Source organism: Rhamphochromis sp. 'chilingali', assembly GCF_963969265.1.
Source record: "Rhamphochromis sp. 'chilingali' genome assembly, chromosome: 7".
Classification (NCBI taxonomy): domain Eukaryota; kingdom Metazoa; phylum Chordata; class Actinopteri; order Cichliformes; family Cichlidae; genus Rhamphochromis; species Rhamphochromis sp. 'chilingali'.
This window is the reverse complement of record NC_137934.1, coordinates 34,434,818-34,457,132: the sequence shown is the minus strand read 5'-3', so window position 1 is coordinate 34,457,132 and position 22,315 is coordinate 34,434,818. Positions and strand designations below refer to the sequence as shown.

Below are 22,315 nucleotides of genomic sequence, written 5' to 3'. Positions count from 1 at the left end.
AGGTCATTGAAAATTAGTTCGGATTTATGTTCTTCACAGAAAATAAGCCAAAGCCAATGAATTTCAGGTTGAAAAAATAATTAATTGTTTAATTTTTCTTTTGAGAAAAACTGAAAACGGGTCTCACAGACCCGAACACCATACAAGGGTTAAAGCGCTCAATAGCGCACAAACATCAGCATGATGGAGAGTTCCACAGGAGCAGCAATAGAAATTGCTCAGAAATTTGCTTTCTGTCTCAGAATCAATCACGTTATGTCACTGCTAAGTGATGAATGGCAGAAAAACAACAAGTGCACCGCCTTATAGCCCTAATGTTAATCAGTTAGATTAATATTATATCAATCTGTTAACACTAGCTACAGTTATTGATTAATCTATTGATCAGCAGACTTTTCGCCTCCTTGTGGACTGGAAGGGTTAAACCAATACTACTCTGTAAACCTGACAGCCCTCCACCACAATCACAGTGAATCTTTTATTTATCAGGAGCAGCCGTCCTTCGTTTCATGTGCTGGTTTCCCTCTGGGGACCCACGGCAGTGCGGAGGTCGATTCGCTGACTCTCTGTCCCCTCCCATCGGCGTCCCCTGTCGCCGTGCGCGGCCACACCTGCATTAAACGGGGGAAGTCCGTCCGGCGGAGAGGCAGAGAGACTGTGGGCTTTCACCGAGAGCGAAAGGAGGGGAAGCGCGGCACCCACGGCACATTCATTGCTCTGGACCCTCTCATCCAAAAGACGGCTGAAGGTATGCGGCGACATACGGCTGTGGGACTTTGATGATCTGGACAACGAGCTGGGAATTACTGAAAAGAAATCGAGCGCAGCTACTGCGCGGAGCTGAAGGCATTCAGTGTGAACAGCTTAGCGCACAGGTAAGAGTGGCTTCTAATAAACAAGCTCCAAACACAGAAGAGTTTCAACTTTTTACCAACAAAGGGCTTTTTTTCTTAAATCCGATTTATTTAAAAACTTACATGCGAGTTTTTGTAACTGCTACATTATTCACGTTCCTTTATTCCCGAATGAATAGCAGTATTATAAAAAGGATTATAAAAGAAGGTCACTGTCGATCAGTAATAATAATAGTAATAATAGCGCTCATCTGCGCAGTAGTGCAGGCTGGTGTCACGGACATAGCACCTTTATTTTTAAAAAACAAAATATTTAACAATTTAGTAAGTTGTATACTAAACTGTTAAAGTGTTATCATATAAAGGTCAGTATCCGTGTCTCTTTTTAAAAGTGTTTTTCTCTCTTGGCTTTTGTAAGGACTTAACTAAAAGACTAAATCTATCTATCTATCTATCTATCTATCTATCTATCTATCTATCTATCTATCTATCTATCTATCTATCTATCTATCTATCTATCTATCTAATGATAGATGTAAGCACTACTTCTTAAAGAAATCCATTGTATGTAGATGTAAGGTGCCTGGATATTGGTGTCACTTTTCCCACAATAGTTGCATTGTCATGCTCGTATGCTTTCTGGACTTTCCCGGAAGAATAAATTGTCTATTTTATACTGAGGAAAACAAGGAAGTAAAAGATATTGACATTATGCCATACCCACTAACCTTTGCTCTGGTAGGCTGGTCCACAGTTATCAAACACATAGGGCTTCAGATACGCTGTAGATCATCACTTCATAGGGCTGCTGTCATATACTCAGCTATCAGTTTTGCTGCATTGTGGAAAATCCATAAACCACATAGAAAGGGAGTGTTGTAGCTGTATTCAAGCCTTCGCAATTGCAACAGATCAATAGACTGTCCAGGCATGACCCCTGCTGCTTTGCTCATAACCTCTTGATCTGCTGGTACTAATCTAAAGGCCGAAGATGAATCATGGCAGGGCATCTAAATGAGCCGAGGTTACATGCTGACTGTCAGTCTCTCTACACCGAAAGCACTTTAAGGATCATTTAAGATGAGGTCTAACTCTTAAAAACAAGTCAGGCTGAAAACAACATGTGATAGACCTCGTTAAGAAAGAGCCTGAAGTCAACACAGAGTGCAGGATGAAAGAAGGAGAAAAACAAAGTGAGTCAGTGATTGAGTCTGTGGATAACCGTGCAACACAGGGTGCATTTTTTGTATGTGTTTGTGTGTTGGCTTTGAGACAACACACAAATCAGAGTAGAGTATCAGACAAGAATCTTAAATATCCCCCTTTCTCCACCGTCAGCAGATGCACACAGTCAGGTATGTAGTGTGGCATCGGTAGCAGCTGTAATGACTACATCCACTCCTGTCCCTGGGTATAATACACATCCATCAGTAAGCATAATGAATTCCATAAAGGGGTGAGATGAGGCTAAACTGCCAGACTGTGTTCAGAAAAGGCAATTCTTCCTTTTGTACTTGCATCAAATTGACGATCATAACTTTAAGCTGTTTGCACAAGATTGTTTTTACATCTACACGCATCCATACCAGCAGCTTGTAGAGATAGTGCTTTACCTCTGAACACCACCTCCACTGGAGGGGAGAACAGCGGGCACCACAATCAAGGGCTGAATCACTCGCAAAATGACTGCAGCTGGCTAAAAATATTAGATTTCACCACATCAGAGGATTATTTTGGCAATCTTTGCTGGTAGTTAATGTTAGCTATATAAGCATTCTGCTGTGGTTAGCGAAGGCACTTGCAGTCAAAACAGTGTCACTCGTATCATTCTGAAAAACGTCTGTAACACAAGCTGAATAATGTCAAAAATGCCTCAGCTTAGCCTGCAGAAATACAGTAAGCTTAAAATGACACTGATTTCTAACTTATCAGTGAGAAAATGCTTACTGCACACACAGACATAGCTGAGTGTCAGCATCCTGTATTCCTTACCAGTTTCTCCCGCTGAAACCCTCACATCATGTTGGCAGGATCCACTTTTGTCTCATCAGTGGGAGGTCCCACCTTTTTAAAAGATGAGACTAATAGCATTTCCAAACATGATTCAGGTTTTCACTTACGCAGCTTATAAAAAAAATACCATGTTGTTAGTGCAGTCTACGCTGGAGCTTGCTGGCATTATATATGACTCAATCAATTATTTACTTCTATAACAGACTGAATTGACAAAGAGGCATGTTTAAGTTTGATGAAGCCGCTGTAGATCCACGGGCTGCTTTTCCCTTTGTGATCAGCACTGCAGCTTTAAATCCACTGCTAACATGTTGGTGTTTTAGCACTTGCGTCATTGTTTTTAACTGGTTAACACATTAACATGTGTTTACTATTGCTAGAACGGTGCTATTAAAAAAACCCGACAGTGATGGGAAGGCTATTTGCTTTCCAGGTACTTGCGAGCAGTAGAGACTCCAAGAAGTTACAGATCAAGCCCAAGTACAATTTATGTAATAAAATAAAGAGCCAATGATCTGACAATCTCATAGGAGGAAGTATTTTGCGACAATGGGAAGACAAAGATCCATTTTAACAGGAAGATACCCTCGGGCAGAACCGGGCTCAGAGGAGGGGTAGCCATCTGTTGTGACTGGTAAGGGAGTGAGGGGAAGAGGAGATGAAGGAGAGCATGGGGAGAGATTTTTGAAACTTTATCAATACTCTGGCATGTATCAGTTTTCTTGCTGGCTCTCTGTCTGTGATATATATAAACATTATAGCAAGCTGCTCGCTCTAGTTTCATATTAAGCATATAAAAGTGTGGGGGCATCAGTGTTTTTTCAATCTTATCGATACAATAGTCATTAGAACATCTCACTTAACCGCAGGTGTCCTCCTCATATAGGCACTACAGAGAAAGTTGGGAGCTCATTATAGTTGTTAGGTTTCATCCTCCGGGGAACATAGATGTAAAAAAAAATTCCTGTCACCTAAGACTAAAAATCTGTATTAAAAGTTCAGCCACAACGTGCAGCTGCAGGATGGAGACATCAGTTCAGGTAGTGAGGAAATAGCCAGACACTGAGACAGCCATCTCATTCATTACAATTATCATCACCAGACAGCCAATATCAAATTAAAATATGTTGAAAATCACCTTTAAAACCCACAAGAGGAAAGGGTCAGGGTTAAAATAAACAAAGACAGAAGATGGGGAGGTGGGGGTGAGCCTTTTCCATCGTCAGCGGGAGTGAAGCAGAAGGGGACCAGCATGTTAATTGGTGATTTGATTAGCGTTTTAATATTGCAGCTGTGCATGACAAGGGAAAGCAACCGGCTGGACAGAGGTTCTTCCCTTTTTTCTTTTTCTTTTTTAATCAACACTCCTCCACTTCGGGGACCGAGGGTTATTACACAACTTAGTCATTATGCACGTCATTCAGTTAATTTCCTTCAACTTTCAAAAAAAAAAAGAGAAAGAAAGAAAAAAAATCTGGATTTCTGGAGTCATGGTAAAGGAGCCAGTTTGACAGAAGCAGAAATATTCGAGCCATTTTGAATTGCGCTCAGTGTTTAAAAGCCCCATTTGGCTCCCATCGTACCGGCTGAGTGAGATCCAGAGCCTCTGCTAAGCTGAATTAGACTGGTCTACATTTTTGTCAACAGCAGTGTTTCCAGTGAGAGGAAGAAGTCTATTTAAAAAGAGAGGAACACCATATTCCAGATAACAAATTTGTGCAAATCGAGTTTTGGCTTTGATTGTTAACATGTGTTCGCGTTGGGGATTAACAATACTCAGCAGTTTTACCGAGGCTGATGAATTGGCATATTTTTTAATGTTGGGAATGATGGGATGTGAATACAAGAATGATTGAAGGGAGAATAGCATCAGAATTTCAAGGAGAAAACAATGTAAACACCAAAACAGGGAAAAAGGTCCAGGTAGCTGTGTGCATGACACATGTTTGCATGGGGCTTTGAGTCAAACAGGCTTTTACCTGAATCCAGAGGGACCTCTGTGAGTAATCCCCCCTCCACACCCCATGCACATCTCTGCCTTCACAACATCCCAATACCCGAGCAGACAGAAAAGATAAGAAGTAGCCACACAGAGGAGCACTGGTAGTGAGACAGAGAACGATATGAGAGGCATAGAAAAAAGGGAGGAAACGTGTGTAAAGCTATGGAGATAAGGAAGAGTGTGAAGAAAGCAGATGGGGATGAGTGTGTGTGCTTGGTTGTGGATAAAGTGTCAGGGGGGAAGGTCTTGGCTGGTCGTGCCAGTCAGGGTGATATTGTGTCATAAGCTGAGATATAAAGCCCATTTGGGAAGGAAGAAAATCACCTGAGATGAGGCAGTGGGTAAGGAGGAGAATGAAAATAGGAAGTTTAAAGCATCTAAAAATATTAATATCGCTTACAACTGAAGGTCTGCAGCCACACTAGCTGCTCTGTGAAGCTGCCTAATGCATCAGATTGCAATGTCGACAAATTTTCACGTTAGCCATATTAACGCTAGCTAATTAGCAACAAAGTGCAGGTGGAGCAGTTGGGAATGCCATTAATGTAGAAGGGATTGGCAATTAGCCAAAGTTTCTGACAATAGATGAGGTAAGAAAACAACAACTTATTCATCCCAAAAGTTTGGAAATTACTGCGGTATATCTGCCAAAACATCGGAAACGTGTAGCTCAATAGCCCATAAAGGTAGAAGATTATGCTAAAAGAAGAGCCCAGTTAAATGGATTATAAAAAAGTGAAGGAACAACAAGGAACTTAAATCTAAACTGAATTTGGGTATTGTGGTATGAGAGAGCCACAACCTCAAAAGCACAGTCACCATTTTTTTGTCTTTAACCTAAATCACAGACCTCAGGGATCTAGATGTTATGTTTGGTTGTAGTAATTCACTGACATACAGAGTTGTCTGACCATGGAGGGGTCTGAAAGGGCTTACCAAAAGTTTTAACTGAAGCGTAAACTTTAGGGGGAGCCAGTGTAAGGAAGACAAAATCTATATCCCATGGGACCTGGTGCGTGAAAGAGGCATTCCGGATCATTTGTAGGCGATCCAGGGATGATTTGCTCAGGCAGAGGAATAAGGGATAACAAATAATCAAGACAAGAAGCCATGCATAATTATCTCCATTTTACTTTGAGACACAATACATTCAAGATGGACAGAGGGTGGTAAGCATCTGTTTGCTATACATAGCTACCGACCACGTACACGGTCATTTGGATGACCTTTGTGGCAGCTGATGGAGGAATCCAATCGAGAAACATTGTTTTGCAGTAACATATCTGGTATTAAACCACTTTTTCTTTAATCACAACTACTGCAATCCATTCACATTTGTTCTTACCACTTAGATTAATGTCCCTGTCCACCCCAAAGGTCCCGAAGCCAGGTACAGTCGCACGCTGAAGTGTGATTGTAGCAGTTTCTCGCTGCAGCACTCCAGGAATCACATCAAACTACTTCCACTGTGTTCCCTCTGGGCTTAATCACACCTAGAGTAATTAATTAGTAATGGCACAAGATTAAAATTTAAGGCATCGACAGATTCATCATGAATCATCCCAGATGGTACTTGAACCACTTCTCATTTGTTGAGACTTTTCACCCGGGACCAAAAGTTCATCCTGACGGGTGGCGCCGGACAAACTGAAAATGACTGCCTGCAGTAAATTTCATGGTAGTCCATCCACCAGCTATAGAATTAGTTAAATCCAACCCACACTGCCATCTTTAAAACCCCAGTAGCTGAAAACAAACCATTAGTTTCTGAAAAAGAAACGTAGTTCTGGTTGCGGTGTTGCGGGGGTTCATCTGGGTATTCCGTTCCTTGATAATGTGCAAGATTTTAATTAAGCTCGTTAATCAGTTTGACGATCACGCACCGGTTTGTAGACTTGAAGCATCTTTAACATTTGAACACAGTGATTTGCTTGCCGTTAGAGGGATAGAAGCTGAATTTCAGTGGCAGAACAGGAGAGGAATGAACGTGTAAGTGCTTTTAAAGTGAACCATAGGGTTAAAGAACAGTATGTGCAGCTCCTGTAAAAGTCTTTTCTTTTTCTCTTAGGTTTTCCCTTGTGATGCCTGGCAGAGTGAGGACAGTAATACTGACTCTGCCATTGTCTCATCACTGGTTCCGGACACAGCGAGGCTCCCCGAGTGTCTTGCCTGTCCATTGTGACTAGAGAACAGACGAAAGATCCAGCTTGCCTGCATAAAGACCTATTCAGCATCATTCTTCTTTGCCAGCCACCTTTGTTATACCAGGAACAAGAGTGAAGTCTCAGCACTCTCCTTAGCCCCTAGCCTTTCCCTCTGTCCCTTTGCTTCTAACGCCCTTATCCCCAATCCACTTCCCTGAACCCCTTTCCCACTCCCCAGGCCCAGTTTCAGCCCCATTCGCAGTCCCAGATGACTGCTCAGAAACATCCATTACCCTCCCACTCCGCACAAGTCTTCTTTCCTCTCCCTCCAGCCCCCGTGGCGCTTGGCACCGATGCCCATCACATAGACAGATGGAGCCAACCCTGACCCCTCTCTTCGCCCGTGGGGACGCCAAGAGAATCAACGCCTGACTAGAGGAGAAGAGGGTGGGTGCGAGTGTAAAAGGGGGGGGGAGACAGGAAGTACAGCATTGCTTTGTCACCACAGCAACACATCGTCTAATCTCCCATGGACTCCCCTTCAGCCCGTCCTGCCGTCCTCAGATAAAAAATGCACACAGCAGGAAATTCAGCAGCAGGAGCAGAAGGATCTATCTTTTTTCTGACATATTTTCGCTTTGATTATTTGGCACTGATGCCTTGTTCTACATTTTTGCAGTAAGAGGATGTGAAGATTGGAAAAAAAACCTCTAAATATAGTGAACATAATTTAGAGGAAAGCAAATGAACTGCAAATACTGAAGGAAAGGCTGTCTATAGCACAACAAGTTTGGTTTTGAGCCCCAAACTTCCTCTTCCCCTCCAGTCTGTGTACTCCAGAATGAATTCACAGAAGTTGCAACAGCCTGGCAAACAATATTTCAGCTTTTTTTAAACAGCATACAAGCCACTTCCCATTGTGCTGTGCTTACCTGAATAAAGCTGTTTTCTCTTTTTTTCCTCTGACAGTCAAAACGTAATACGCATTGCATTCCAGTCCGAGCTTCCCTGGATGTCAACGCATGCTTTTATCTGCTGTAAGCTACCACGTTCTGCACTGCACCTTTGCCAAGCACTCAAACATCCACTTCATTTTGGGGTTATTGCGCTTTCATTCTCCCACCTGAGTCCCTGCATTTTTCTTTCTTTCTTTGCATTTTTAAAATAAGCAAAATTTTGCCTACTTCACTTTCTTTGGATGCTTTTGCTCTCTTCTATCAAACTCTGCTGACCGGCACTCTGATTAGCATACGATATCCTGACATCCAACTTTAAAAAGAACCCCTCATCAACAGTAAAACGAGGCACTAATGGCCGGTGAAATGAATTCAGCTGGCCAACATAACAGAGGCGGGAATACCGGAGTCCCAAAGCTTCCCAGGTAATTGGAGTGAGGTATACTGTATTTTACTCTAAAGCACAGCTCCTCTTGTGACCTTGTGGGCTGAAAACGTAGCAGAGACGGAGAGAGCGAAAGAGAAAGAGGATGATACTCTGTGTCCGGGGTTTACAATTACAGTGTCTTTGGGATTTTTAATGACTTTAATTAAGTTTTGGTTGCATTAGCAGTACAGAGAATGTTTTTACTGGTAGTGTCAGCCCATTTCAATCATGTCAGTACTTCTGCAGAGCTGAGTGTCCATGACACACTTATTATTCCTGTCACTTAAAAGACAGCCATCTACGGTGGTCTTCAGACACTGTGTCTTCTGATAAATTTAAATAATAATCACTAGAGTAGCTTTCAAATGCCTTTATAAGCTACTTTAGACATCAAGATGTGCTGATTTATAATCAGCACATTTTTGATATGCAAGTACCTGCCACATTCATAGGTCACGACAAGTGCCGGGATTGTCAGTCCAAATGAAGGGATGAAGCAGATTCTCAATAATGCTGCTTGTCAACTCAGCCTCGCTGAGTTTTACAGTCAGCGGCAGTAGTGCATCTGCGGATCTATATTTTATGAATATGCCAAGAGTTGTGGGAGTGTGAATCGACGGCTAAAGGTGTGAAGATTCATCGTTAGACATGGTGCACTGAAGGTTTTAGCGCACGGGTGTAAAACAGTGGGATGAAGATGACTTCGGGCAACAGCAGTGCCGCAAAATCTTTTTGAATTTTCAAGCATGAGGAGATGGCCCTACCTCATTCACAATCTGTGTCAGACTGTATCAAGGTTTCAGACTGACAACCAAAGATTATTTCAAGCTTTTACTAAAGAAAAAAAAGTCAACTTTTGACATTAGTGACTTGAGCAGAGCACAGTGGAAAAACTGAATAATTTGTTTGTGTAAATTATTTGTGCCTCTCTACTTCTTTTCTATTTCTTAAAAGGAGGCCAGCACAGAGTTAGGCAGTGAGTCAAAAAACAGAACATGAAGTAAGATATACTCGCGTCATCGAGGGTTCAGTTTCATCTTGTGTCACGTGCCGGTGCCTCTCGCTCTGTCGCCCTGTTGATCACGCGCTTCATGTTACTAGGAGCTTAACGAAAGAGTATAAATAATGTCTCATAAACGAGTTCAGCAGGAATCAAAGGGATAGTTTCACAGCTTTGGGTGGCGTTGTAGCGTCTTTCTTTTTTTCACCTTAAATCATATGTTTCTTCATCTCAGTGACTGTGCTGTGTTTTTGGCCTCACCTGTCAGTGACACTGAGCTCAAATCAGCTGGGATTAATTAGTGACTCAACATACATGCACAGGTGCACACACAGAGACACACACGTGCACATATGCGAAAACAAATGCAGATACTCAGTGAAACATGCACAGGCTTATCATATGATTAAACGTGATAAGTCACATGTTCTTTTTATAGCATTTCTTTTAACTACTTATCTACAACTGTAAAAAAGCCAACCACACACACACACACGCGCGCGCACACACATACTGACACAGCACTCCACCAGATACAGGATGTGAAAAGCTTCCAGAACAGCATGTTGCCAATAAACACCCTCCTCCTCGGCTGTAATTACCTCACTCTTCATTTCACACCTTGTGTATGCAACTCATATCTCTCCGTGTCACGGTATAACTGCTCCACCTCGATACAAGGCGGTACCTGTCCATACTGACAAGAAATGTGATCTTGCATGTTTGTTTAGTCTTTTCCAAACAGCGTGTGTGTCTGTGTGTGTGTGTGTGGGGGGATTCAAAGATGCGATTTCAATTTCAATTTGGAACCACGACCGCTGAGGACAAACTGTGACTACTGTCAGCTTCTGTTGGACAGCGTGGGCCTGTGACTTTGATAGAAATAAAGCCGCAGACAGTTTTGTTTTTTTTTTGAAAGACAAGCTGTGGAGAGCCATAACCTTGAGGTTGTTTGCTTGCTGTTTGTTTACATAACTGTGTTACGGGTGTGTGAAGAGGTTACAAACTACAGTGTGGACGCTAAATGTGCTGAGGTCAGCAAGAAGGTTAAATAAAGGGTTGGTGGTGATTTGGGGGGTTTACTCCAATTTGTGTTAACAGTGCATGTGAGGAAGGAAAAGAAGATTTACTGGACTCAAGGTAATAGAAAGATTCGTCAAGTGAGGCTGTGTGGGTGTCTGTTTGGAAGGATGAAAAGAACGAAAATTTACATTTGTGGATTAGCTGTTTGATTTTCAGTGTGTGCGTGGATAGGAATTGTTTATTCTATCGACAGCTGATGCTCCTTTTATCCAGCCGCCTCTGTAGTGGCAACTCATTACCATAGTGATAACGAGAGAAAGAAAAGGTTGCCGGTGTCAGCACACCAAGTTTTTTTTACATAGAAACTTTGTGTGTGTATATGTGTGTGTACGTGTCTTTAATTTGTCTGCTTTTTATCCGTTGCTGCAAAATATACACAAACTTAAAATTTTTAAAGAGAAACTTGACACCGAGCTGAATAACACTGTTTGTGCTTGTTGCTTCTCAGGTTTCACACAGTGTCAGAAAATAAAAGAGCAGAAACAAAAAACAAACTTGTTGGTGAATAGGAGGCAAAGAACTTCAATCTCTGGAGCTCAGCATGCAGAGGATTTTTAGCTGGTCTGAAGTTTTTCTTTAACTTATCTTGTACTGATCACATCCTTCAGGGTGTGGAAAACAAAGAGACCCTTAAAAACAAGAAGGAAGAAACAGAAGTAAAGTCTTCGTATATAAGCCTGTGTTTAGCCAGACACTGTTGAACGTGGGTGGTTAGAGCACCTTGAAGCGACTGTTGTTGTGATTTGGTGCTGTGTAGATTCAATTGAATTGAATTGAATTGATCTGAAAGTTAAGCTATTACTCCTCTCCACGTTGTGCTTGGGGAAGAAATGATAGACGAGCACTTCTTATCCATGCATTTCTGTGCTGTGACTTATTGTTTGGTTAGGAATTGAATCTATGTACTAGTTAGTAAGACAGTTATCTAACTAAGTGAGCTGGAGAGGCCACCTACAGCACTGAATGAACTGTATGTCTTGTCTTCCAGGTGACTGCTACCAACTAACACTTTTGCCGATGTGTGGATTCTTTGATTCAGAAACTAACGCATTAAGGATGACTGGGATCTGACTCTGTATCCGGTGTTAACTACAAGAAAAACTACAAGAAATTCCATGAATTTTCAGGAACAATACATCCAAACTAACTTTGTGGAACCTTTGAGTACAAACCATTGTGGATAAAATACAATACACTGATCTCAGTAAAATTTTTTGGAACATTTTTGGGGAATTACATTTAACCTCTTTTTAGATCTGCTAAAAATCGAAAAATTTCTGGATAATTTTGAGCAAATTCCCCCATAAAGCTTCTGGAATCTCTTGCTTGTCCTGATTGACCTGCAGTAACCTTTGGTAGATTTAGGAAGGACCAAAGTAACCTTGTGGATTCTCATTCCCTCGTTGTGGTGGTTGCATCCTTCTTCAGCAGGCTGGGAGTACCACTACAATGCCGGAGCTGGACAACCTTCCCCCCGCAAGGGAAGCCAGGAGTCCTGAACTGGGCCTTAATGGTCCAGCAGACCCAGCACAGATTCAGCACAGCATCCTAGAGGAACAAGTGGAGCTGTGGTGGTTCAGAGATCCTGGGAAGTCTTTCCTCTGCTACTGTGTCGCTGTGATTCTCATCCTGGGTTGCGGACTTGGGGGCGTCGGCCTTCTTTCGACTACCACCAGCGTCTCGAGTGAGTGGCGGCTCGGCACGGGCACAGCTTTGTGCCTGCTAGCCTTGGGAGTCCTGCTCAAACAACTTCTCAGCTCAGCTGTGCAGGACATGAATTGCGTTCGGAGCCGACAGCGGATCGACATGCTAAAGAGCGGCGGTTTATCGGACCTTCTAGTGGTTTTAATTACCGGGCTGTCACTGTTGATTTGTGGAGGGGTTCTACTGCATCTGGCCCTTGCCAACCGTATGCCAAAGCCTGGCCAAGCCCTTAATGACATGTACATTTCTGGAGTGGTTTTGCTGGCTGGAGGTGGAGCTGCAGTTGTGGGTGTTGGGATATACTCTGTAGTGGTGATCCTTCTTGAGAGGACGAGGCACGGACGGCGGTTTGTAGACCGGGTTTTGCACATCTTCACTGTTTCAGGACATATGGACCGTCACGCTCGAAGAGAGACTACCTCCAGTTTGGCTAACCTTATATGAGATGCAACCCCAATAAAGCTTTTTTTTGCCCACTGGCTCAACTAAATTAGAACTGGCTTTATGCCCAGACACAGATTCATACCATGCATGCTTCGGCAGACTGCGTACGAGATAAAATAGTTGAGTGTGTAGTATATTCATAGTGAACACGTTAGTTATTGGCAGTCAGATCTCTGTGAGTAAGGATGCAAAAATGGAAAATGCCAGAAGAACCGAACACATGGTGATGGTCTGCTTTTTATCTATAGTGGGTAAATGTTACTCCATTCTCACAGGACAAATACTAAACAGCATGGAGAAGACACACAGAACAACAACAAAAAATATTTAAGCCAGTTCTGATAAATTACAAGCACAATTTTTATCCCACAGGAGAAGCAAGCTACAACTGAGTACAGCTAACCTACAGCAGGAGTAAAGTCCATGAATGATCTTTGAGCTATTCCCTGTCTATCAATTCCAAGAACTGTAAGCCTACAACCAAACAAACCCATCTTGTTCTCTAAAAGATGAAGTAATGTTTTTTGAGTCCTCATTTGGAGGGCGGCACATTCAAATTTATGCATGTGATTTGCATCTGTGATAACTGACCAGGGACCACACATCTGACCACTACCTGCTCACTGAGGCTCTCGTAGTTGCGGATGAGAGTGTCATCTGAATGGATGAAATGGAAATTGAATAAGATGGAATCTGCAAGAAATGGGACAGTATGAACATGAACAAAATCCTATTTATAATTTTTGATTCATATCCCATCCTCATGATCTTCGTGTATATGTGAAAATATTGCCTCTGCAGTTTCTGGGATGATGAATACGAGGGATTCTTTGGGAGTTTTATTGCCTCGGTTTAATAATAATTTAACAAAATTCATGCTGCGGAGGTATAGTGTTTGTGGCAGCCTGTCAAATGTGATTGTTGGAGACTTGTATCACAGCACTTTAGAATGTATGAATAACTTGTGTTTTTTGTGCATCAACACTGTACTGTCTTAATTGTGACTCTCGCGGCGCTTTGTTATCTTAAACCAGTGTTAATCGAGATTTTTGATATCGTCACGGCATCGCATTCCACTGTGTACTGTAAAACATTCATTTAAAATAACGTGGAGGTCATAAAGAACAACCACCAAGCTTTGCAGACTCATTTAGTCTCGCTTTGTTGCATGGATTTCTCTCATTGTCCAGGTGGGCAGCCAGGGTGAGCATTAGAGTTATGATACCACCAAAAAAAGATAATGCAAATCTTGCTGGATTAAGGCTTAAATAATAGGAGTTAGTCTCCAGTTCTGATTTTGTACCCACTATCTTGTGATGGCATCACATTTGCCACAACAATTTTCAACATGTTGTTCACATTCTCAGCCATGAATAGCCTACTCAGTATTCATTATTTCTTTATTAGATAAAGGATTGGCTCATGGCTGTGCTCAGACTGAGTCTTTATTTGATGTCAGCTACACACTTAAAATTTCATGGCTACATCTTGTGCTGTTGGACAAACCCACGTTCAGCTGCTTTCATGGTAGTTTTATCTACAGCTGGTGATGCAAGGGGCACATTTTACTCTGATGGCACTCTAAGGGAATCTGAAAAACAATAGCCAGTATGCTTTAGAGGAAAGGCAAAAAAAGGGCATCTGGACTTTAAACTTGGAACCAACAGGAAATGCAGAGATCCATAAGGAAAGTTGTGTGTATGAGCTGTGTATGGGAATGCATTTATCCAGTCTATTTAAGGTGTTTCCAACAAGAACAACATGACAGCATGGCAGAACTGGCCTCAAGAAGCAAATACGTTATAAGTAAGGATTATTTCATGAATCAAAATCAATCAGTGCCTCCCACCTAGCCAACTTAGAATCAACATTTTTCTTCAAAGTAAAATCATTTCATTACCTTTGACATAACTATGTGAAATTTTACCTTAAAAATGTGAATATTTTCTGAGTTACAATCCCTCAAAGTACATATTGGATGGTTTTGTGCTTTTTAATTTACAGTTTAAAGTACGGGAGATGATTCTGAAGAAACCACATTTAAGCCTTGTTAAAAATCGCAATAGAATCACCTTTTCAACCACTCCAAGTGACACAATGCGAAGCTAAAATCTTTTTGTTTATCAAAAATGTTTTTTAATAACCAACTCTGAGCATTAATCTCATGGGCTATATTATAGTTTCAGTGACAAAACTAGGCAAATTTAATGTCTATCACATAGAGTAGCAGAAACAAGCATTGGCACACTGGACGTTTTATTTACTTTCTGGCAATCCACTGGTGAAAACTTCAGAAGGTGCCTTTTGGGAAAAACTTCCCATGGGTCACATCACCGTGTGGGATACTTGGCTGGTCAAAATATGCTGTTGAATCCGAAAGCTCTCATTCCAATTCTCCTTTTGGCACTAGGCTCATCTTATAGCCATGATTTCCTTAAAGCTTTAGGTGATCCTGAAAAGATGGTCCAGAATCTTTGGAATGAGGATGCAGAAGATCACCTTGATCACAGATGCTTCTTATGAGAGGTCTTGTTAAGCTGCTGACAGTTTTCTTGTGGGAACCATGGCACGTCTCTTTGCGTTGCCTAACTAAACTTTAGAGAACAACATCCAGTTGGTGTGACACTCGTACTGACCTACTGGCTCATTACTCAGATCATGCATTAATCCAGATTTATTTTTAAATTTACAATAAAACTCATTAAGATACCAAAACTACCACTATTGCACTTCTCTAAATAATACTGAGACTTTACAAAAATACACTTTTAATTTAACCGCGGTGCATAGCTGGAGGTGTCATCTGTAGTCTCGGCACTTTGAATTTATTAGATGTGGGCTATTTCTGGCTCAGATAATAAGCCATAATCATTCCTCACAAAGCTGAGACGAAGAAAAATCAGTGAAATTAAATCCATTGCATCAGCCTGGCCAGTCATAGAATTTCAGTGCATTTGCAATCGTTTAAACTAGGTTGTCGATATGTCTACGTGAGTTTTTCTCTGAATTGGACAACTCCACGCTATGCTGCTGAAAATATAGCTTTGGTATAATTTAATCCTTCTTGTTTCCAGAAATATAAATATATATAAATATATATATAAAAAATATATCGCAAAAGCAATCATGTTTCGTCCTTTTGGAAAAGTTCGTTCGATACTTTTAAGACGCAAGGACAGAATCAGAGTAGAAGATGCAAAAGGTCATTCGTGTTTGCGAAACACTTACAGAAGAACCTAAAAAATGGCCTTGCATTGTGTTTCTGTTGTGTGTGCGTATGTAAGTCAGTAACGCCTCTTATCTGTCCGCACATACGCACAGGCTGCTGCCTTGAGACAAAAGGGTCACACAGTTAACCATTGTTGGTGTGATGATGGACAGCAAGCTGAAGGCACAATGCACAACACAGTGATCTGTGGGGGCTGGCATAGACCAGCACCACTTTCTTTCAATACACACACACACACACACACACACACTGAGAAAAATAAAATAGCATGGACCCTGCTGGATTTTGACAACACACAGAAATCCTCTGACTTTTACTTACATAAGTTTGCCTTTTGACCTGCAGTGGCCTATACAGTAGAAATGACTGGCTGTGAACCCATGCATGACAGCCAGAAGAGGTGAACAGAGCGAACTGGGAGGCAGTTCTGATACTGAGGAGAGAGGACTGTGTGGGAGGAGAGGATTCAGAGCTTTTCTGTCAAGCTAAACAGAAGAAAGAATACAAAAACTGGACAAATTGTTTCTCTGCTATACACTGGATTTGAAAGACATTCAGACCGCTCTTCTGCTTGGTATCGTGTTGTTAAATTCATCTTAAAAGGATAAAGTGGTCATTCTTGTCCACAAGTTTACACTGCAGTAAAAACACGTTTTTTTCCACTGAAGAATAAAACAAAAAAAAAAAAAATCCAAATTCTGATTTACTAAAATATTCAGACCTTGTACTGTGGCCCTCCTAACTTTGTTCAGGTGCATCCTGTTTGCTTAAGACTTTCCCCACATTGCATTTGAATGGAGTTCTCGTTTGATTCCAAAACTAGGCTTCATTTTGAACACAGTATTGCTGAAACGCCAAACAACATCTGTGGGTGAGACGTGAAGATGCATATGGCGGCCCTTCAAATTCTACTCACAATTCTTCTAGCTTAACGCTATGCATTAGCATGTTGCATACATTTATTCCAATGACTACTTAGCTGTCTGTGGTCTAACTAGATAACAATTATCCCTAACCCCAGGCAACCAAAACATGCCAGAAAACAAAAGAACACTTTTTAATCAGAGTACAGCATCGAGTCAGTTAAACCTCTGAGATATTGACCTGGTCAATTAAGTAGCAGAGAGGGTTTTTAATTAGTTTCAGCTGCTTTGGTGTTGATGAAATTAACAACAGGAGGGGCAACAGTGAGACAATCCCCAAATACAAATGGTTTTAGGGGTGGAGGCCACTAATTGTTTTTTTTCCCACTAATTTGGCATTTGGCTAGGGTCTGCGGTAATACTACTGGTAACACAAGGCAATACCAGGGCCCTACAGTGATGCCACAGGTGGTCTAGCTCCTCCAGCATGTTCCATTGCCAGAAGGTTTGCTGTTTCTCCCAGCACAGTCTTAAGAGTATGGAGGAGATTCCAGCAGACAGGCAATTACTCTAGGAGAGCTGGAATGGACTTAACTCATCAGCAGGACTGATATCTGGTCTTTTGTGCAAGGAGGAACAGGACGAGCACTGCCAGAGCTACCAAATGACCTCCAGCAGGTCACAAGTTGTGAATGTCTCTGATCAAACAATCAGACGCAGACTTCATGAGAGTGGCTTTGAGGGGCTGACGTCTGCTAGTTGGCCCTGTGCTCAGTGCCCGGCACCGTGGAGTCCGATTGTCATATGCTGGTGCAGTAGGTCCTGAGTTTCTCCTGGTGCACAACATAGCCTGGCCTCATGGGGCAGTATGTTTGCAGGCACTTCCTGGAAAATGAAAAAACTGATACCAATGACTGGTCCCCACCCTTTGCCTGACCTGAATCCAACAGAACACCTCTAGGACTTTGTTTCCATCCATCCAGTGCCACTAGGTTGCATCCCAGACTGTCCAGGAGCTCAGTGGTGCCCCAGTCGAGACCTGGGAAGATAGCTCTCAGGGCACCAACCATCATCTCATTAGGGGCATCCTCTGGTATTGTCAGAGCTCTACAAAGGGACCTCATGAGTGTCGTTATGAGTTGCTGAAATTAAATTTTGGAAAAATGGACTAGCCTACCGTGTAATTTTTTCACTTTGATTTTCAGGGTGTCTTTGAATTTAGCCCTCTGTAGGCTGATTATTGTCATTTCCATCAAACAATGTTGCATCATTTGAAACAGTACCCAGTCCATATCAGTATAGATATCCAGCATGTTTTTTTCCTACTGAAATTTCATGTATATTCAAAATGCTCCTTTAATTTTTTTGGTCCGTGTAGCAAACTGACATGAGAATGGCATCAATTACCTCATCTAACGTCCCGCAAGAATTTATTAGCATATTTCACAAAATGTCAGACTAATCATTTAAAAGAATTGCACCTTAATGTAGCGCCTTTATGCCGTTAACTCAGAATAATAATGGAGCACTAATCTGAGATCTGTTCACTAATGTGACAGATTGTTGATCTACATTTCAGAGCTGGCAAACATTATTTCACCCACAAATATTAAAATTTGCTTGACCAATGTAGTAAGGAACTATGTGCAAAAATTACAACCAAACAAACAAAACACTGATATCCCATAACAAGATACAAAATGTTTTATTTCCAAATATATCCCTTTGTTCCCTATGGACAAATTGTCCTTGATAAATTAATCAAAACACATAACACAGATCTATTAAAATCGTCACTGGGGTCTCAAACAGGTCTCCACATGAAAAAAGAAAAGGACTGATTGTAATAGTATGTTTTTGTTTTAACAGCAAACATGGTAAAAATGACTCAGGACTCTTCTGTGTTGTTAGCAATGCAGCTGAACTGATGTGGTGAAAAGCGTGCACAGTAGAGGGAGTCGAGAAGAATCCTGGGGGAAAGAATTCTTCACCATTTTGTCAATATTCTCACATTCTGCACACAAACTCTCTTCAGGTTAATTTTACCTTTGTACCCCCTTCTGTTTTCCTTTAAAGTCTCCTTTCCACATGGCAGTGATTAGTGATTACAGTATAAACAACAGATATAAGGATAAAAAAAAAGAAACCCCCAAACCCCCCCCACCTTTTTCATTCCTTCAGTATGTGCTCAGAGCTGGAAGCTGATTTTGAGCACAAGGACAAGGTTACAGGCCCCATGAGAGTGTGTCGACGGTGTCGCGTTACACTGCCGATGCCTCTGACAATATTGTGCCTTATTAATCATTGATCTGGTTGCTGGTGTTAATTTCAGTGCACTGGAGTTCACAGTGCTAGGGCTGATGAGACGCAGGCATTTTTGGGGGCAATGCCTGCGTCTATTTATAAATAGATGTTTTTATATTTGGTATGGTTCTATTATATCTTAATGTTCTATTATATCTTAACACAGAGGTTCTAGAAAAAAAACATGCTCCGAGAGGACAAAAATCAACCACTGAATATGAAGGACGGGTCATAGGAGTGATTGAGAAAGACGAATGTTAAAGATGCTGACTGGTTTTGTGTTGAAGCTAAGATCCTGCCTGGAACCACATGTAACTTGAGTACTTGGCATTTTTCAATATAGAGAAAAATCACCAGTCTGCAACATTATGGCCCTTAAAGAAATAACAAGTGGTGATAAACAATCACAGCTGCTGTACACTGGGACTACATAATCAGTCAGATTACATAGTACTCAGCAGAAAGCCACTGGACAAGCTGAGCAGCCCAAATTGACCATGTTTCGAAAACTACAATAACATGTTTTTTCCCTTTCTGAAGAAAACTAGAAAAAAATGAGTCCAGAAACTTCACTCTAAATGAGCCCTCCATGTTCATTTAGAGTGAGGCTCAGTTTATTATTTACGCTTTACTGAAGACCGGAGGAATCTGAAATAGAAATTACAGGTCAGAGGTGTTGCACCACACTTTCCCGTCTGAGTCAAGTTAGTTTTAGAGGAAGGGATGACGTCCTGTTGCCATTCAGTGTAAGGGGAAGGAAAAAAAAAATTGTCCTCCTGCACTTGTCCTCTGCTGTCCGCTGCAGAGAGAAATCTGGAGAAATGGAGGCGAGACGAAGACAGACAGAGAAAGAAAATATCCATTCGTCTAGCAGCGTCTGTGCCCTTTAGTTCGTCCGGAGCTGGTAATCTGCCAAGAGACGTAACAGCAGAGCATTAACGTGCAGCTTGCTTCCCCTCAGTGCTCTTGCACATCACTACCACTTTATAATGGTGCCATTAAATCTCAAAACAAGGTGTACAGAATAATTACGATGCACGTGTGCACCCCCGGAGGTGTCACAAAAAAGATGAAACAGAAGTATGCGAACATCCCATTTGCATATGTTATGCGCTTTTGTTTTGACTCTTTTGAACTTGAACTTAAGGTAAATATCAGTGGCACAGAATACAGAGTGTGTGTTAACTGAACCATGCTCATATATATATATTAAATAAAAAAAACAACAAAAAATCCTGACAACACAGCCTTTGAATAGTTTCCCAGAGTTTGGCACATAATACTTACAAGACGGTGAGTTAAATATCAACAACTCAGTGAAAGAGGTGAGTTTAGGGTGTTTCCAGGGGTCAGGGTGAGCACAGATATGTTGGTAATAGCAGCAAGAAAAAAGGGGGATTAAATATCTGCTTAACTAAAAGTAGATGGTTCATTTACAAAGTAAGAGTGGAGAAAGTAAGACAGGCAGGACCTGAGGAGGGAAGAGGGATATATTGGGTAAAGGATGTTGAAGATGGAGCTGCCCTGAAGGAGGAAGAGGAAGACCACAGAGAAGATTCTCTATGGATGTAGTGAAGGAGGACATGCAGAGGGTTGGTGTGACAGAGGAGGATGCTAGACAGAGGGTGAGACGGGGGCAGATGTGGTTCCACTGAAATAAAGCAGTCCTTTATGATATCAAGAACCGGATCCAGTGACAACCTGGATCAGTGATGTGTCATGTTAAACATCCAGCTAATGTGCATCATCACCTGATCAGTCAGATATTAGTGGTCATCACAAGCAAATGCCTGTTCATCAATCATTAATGAGCCACTAGCTACAGTACACAGCATCAGGGTATTATTTAATCAGTGTGAGAGTGTCTGCCTGTAGTGTCGAGTGAAATGTGATCGCGCCCGTCTCCCTCTGTGTGCTGCTGATGTTAACAGTAAGAGAAAGGGAATAGCCATCTCTCCAAGTCACCCAAACTTCGTCCCCTTTCCTTCTCTAACTTGTTCTCGTCTTTTCTCCTTTCGATCCCTCTCGCTTTCTCTCCTTTGCTTCTCTGCTGATGTTACAGCAAGGTGATCGTAACCTTGGCATTTGCCAAGTTGCCACCCTGGGAGCCTCCTGGCACCCTGTGGTATCATTCAACCTCTGCATCCCCTGACTCATCCCTGACAAAGCCAGGTAATGGATATGATTGATGTAATGCAGTCAGGTTCATTCCTGGGGCAGATAGCAGGTATGAAACTTGAAGATTTCTGGCGGTTGTCCAGCAGAGGTACTGGACTCCCATCTCCATATCATTACCATTTGCTGAAACACTGAAACCCGTGAGCCTGTGTGGAGGACTTTGCTGCAGTCTCATCAATACACTGCAGCTTTAAACTGACCTGTTCAAATGACATGTGTGTGTTTGGGGCGAAGGTGTTGCTTTTTATTTCAACATGCTTTGCAGGTAACATCTCAGGTTAATGGGATGAAACAAGCTCAAAGCTGACAAACACTTCTTGGTCCTTGTCGCCCTTGTTGTCAGCAGCTGACGGATGTGGGTTCATTCCCAGGGCAGCAACTGAATCTCAAGATCCCAGGTGCTAACGTTGCTGCAGAAATTCGGCTGTTTCTGTTCAAAGTTGGACATTAAACACGCTACCTAAGCCTCGAAGAAGCCAGGTTTCTATCCTTGGCAACCTGCATTTTGTCACTCTAAGCCCCTGATGACATGGCTCGTGGTGATAGAGCCAGGTAATAGATATGATAGATGCTATCCAGCTGGGTTCATTCGAGGGACACACACTGAATACTGATGCAGTAAGACCGGTTGTGACTCTGATCTCTCTTGGGAATTTACTCCTCTGTCTTTCTAGGAACACCAACTTGGAATCCAAAAAAAGTTCAAAATATGCACCGTGTAGTCTTCCGACACTTGATGTTAATTGTCATGTTTTATGTGATGGTTTTTTCAAATTAGCTAATCTGTGGATGAGATGAGACACACAGTCCTGATGAAGCAAACTGTGTTTTTTCTTTTTTCCTCTAGCTTATAATGACCTTAAAAAAACGCTTTTCAGTTATCTTTATCTGAAACCTTAACCACCTGAGGTCCATGTTGTCACAGGTCTGCTACCCCCAACTATCTTAATGCTATTATTTGGACAAAGCTAAGAATGAGTATTTTTGAAAATTGTGAATATGTTTTAAATTAGAATAATTATTCTTGCTTCCCTGATTGCCTAGACTTTTGAGAACAATTTCCTAAAAACAAAAATGATTCTCGATATGATGACTACTTTGACTACATTATTAC

At 41.7% G+C, this 22,315-nt stretch overlaps 2 protein-coding genes across 2 annotated transcripts in view; one reads left to right on the top strand and one right to left on the bottom strand.

Moving 5' to 3' along the window:
- The first annotated feature begins 653 nt into the window (after positions 1–653).
- Positions 654–13,691, top strand: tmem125a (transmembrane protein 125a). Its single transcript, XM_080886302.1, has 3 exons — positions 654–875; positions 6,938–8,394; positions 11,468–13,691. Exon 3 carries the CDS (start codon positions 11,929–11,931, stop codon positions 12,625–12,627), a length of 699 nt encoding a protein of 232 aa, XP_080742428.1. The 5' UTR covers positions 654–875; positions 6,938–8,394; positions 11,468–11,928; the 3' UTR covers positions 12,628–13,691.
- Positions 13,692–18,406: 4,715 nt separating this feature from the next.
- ap1m3 (adaptor related protein complex 1 subunit mu 3) overlaps positions 18,407–22,315 on the bottom strand; it is a 37,168-nt gene continuing 33,259 nt past the window's right edge. Inside the window, exon 12 of the mRNA XM_080887542.1 lies at positions 18,407–19,932. Coding sequence (XP_080743668.1) covers positions 19,910–19,932 — 23 coding nt within the window. The 3' untranslated portion in view covers positions 18,407–19,909. The remainder of the gene's footprint in view (positions 19,933–22,315) is intronic.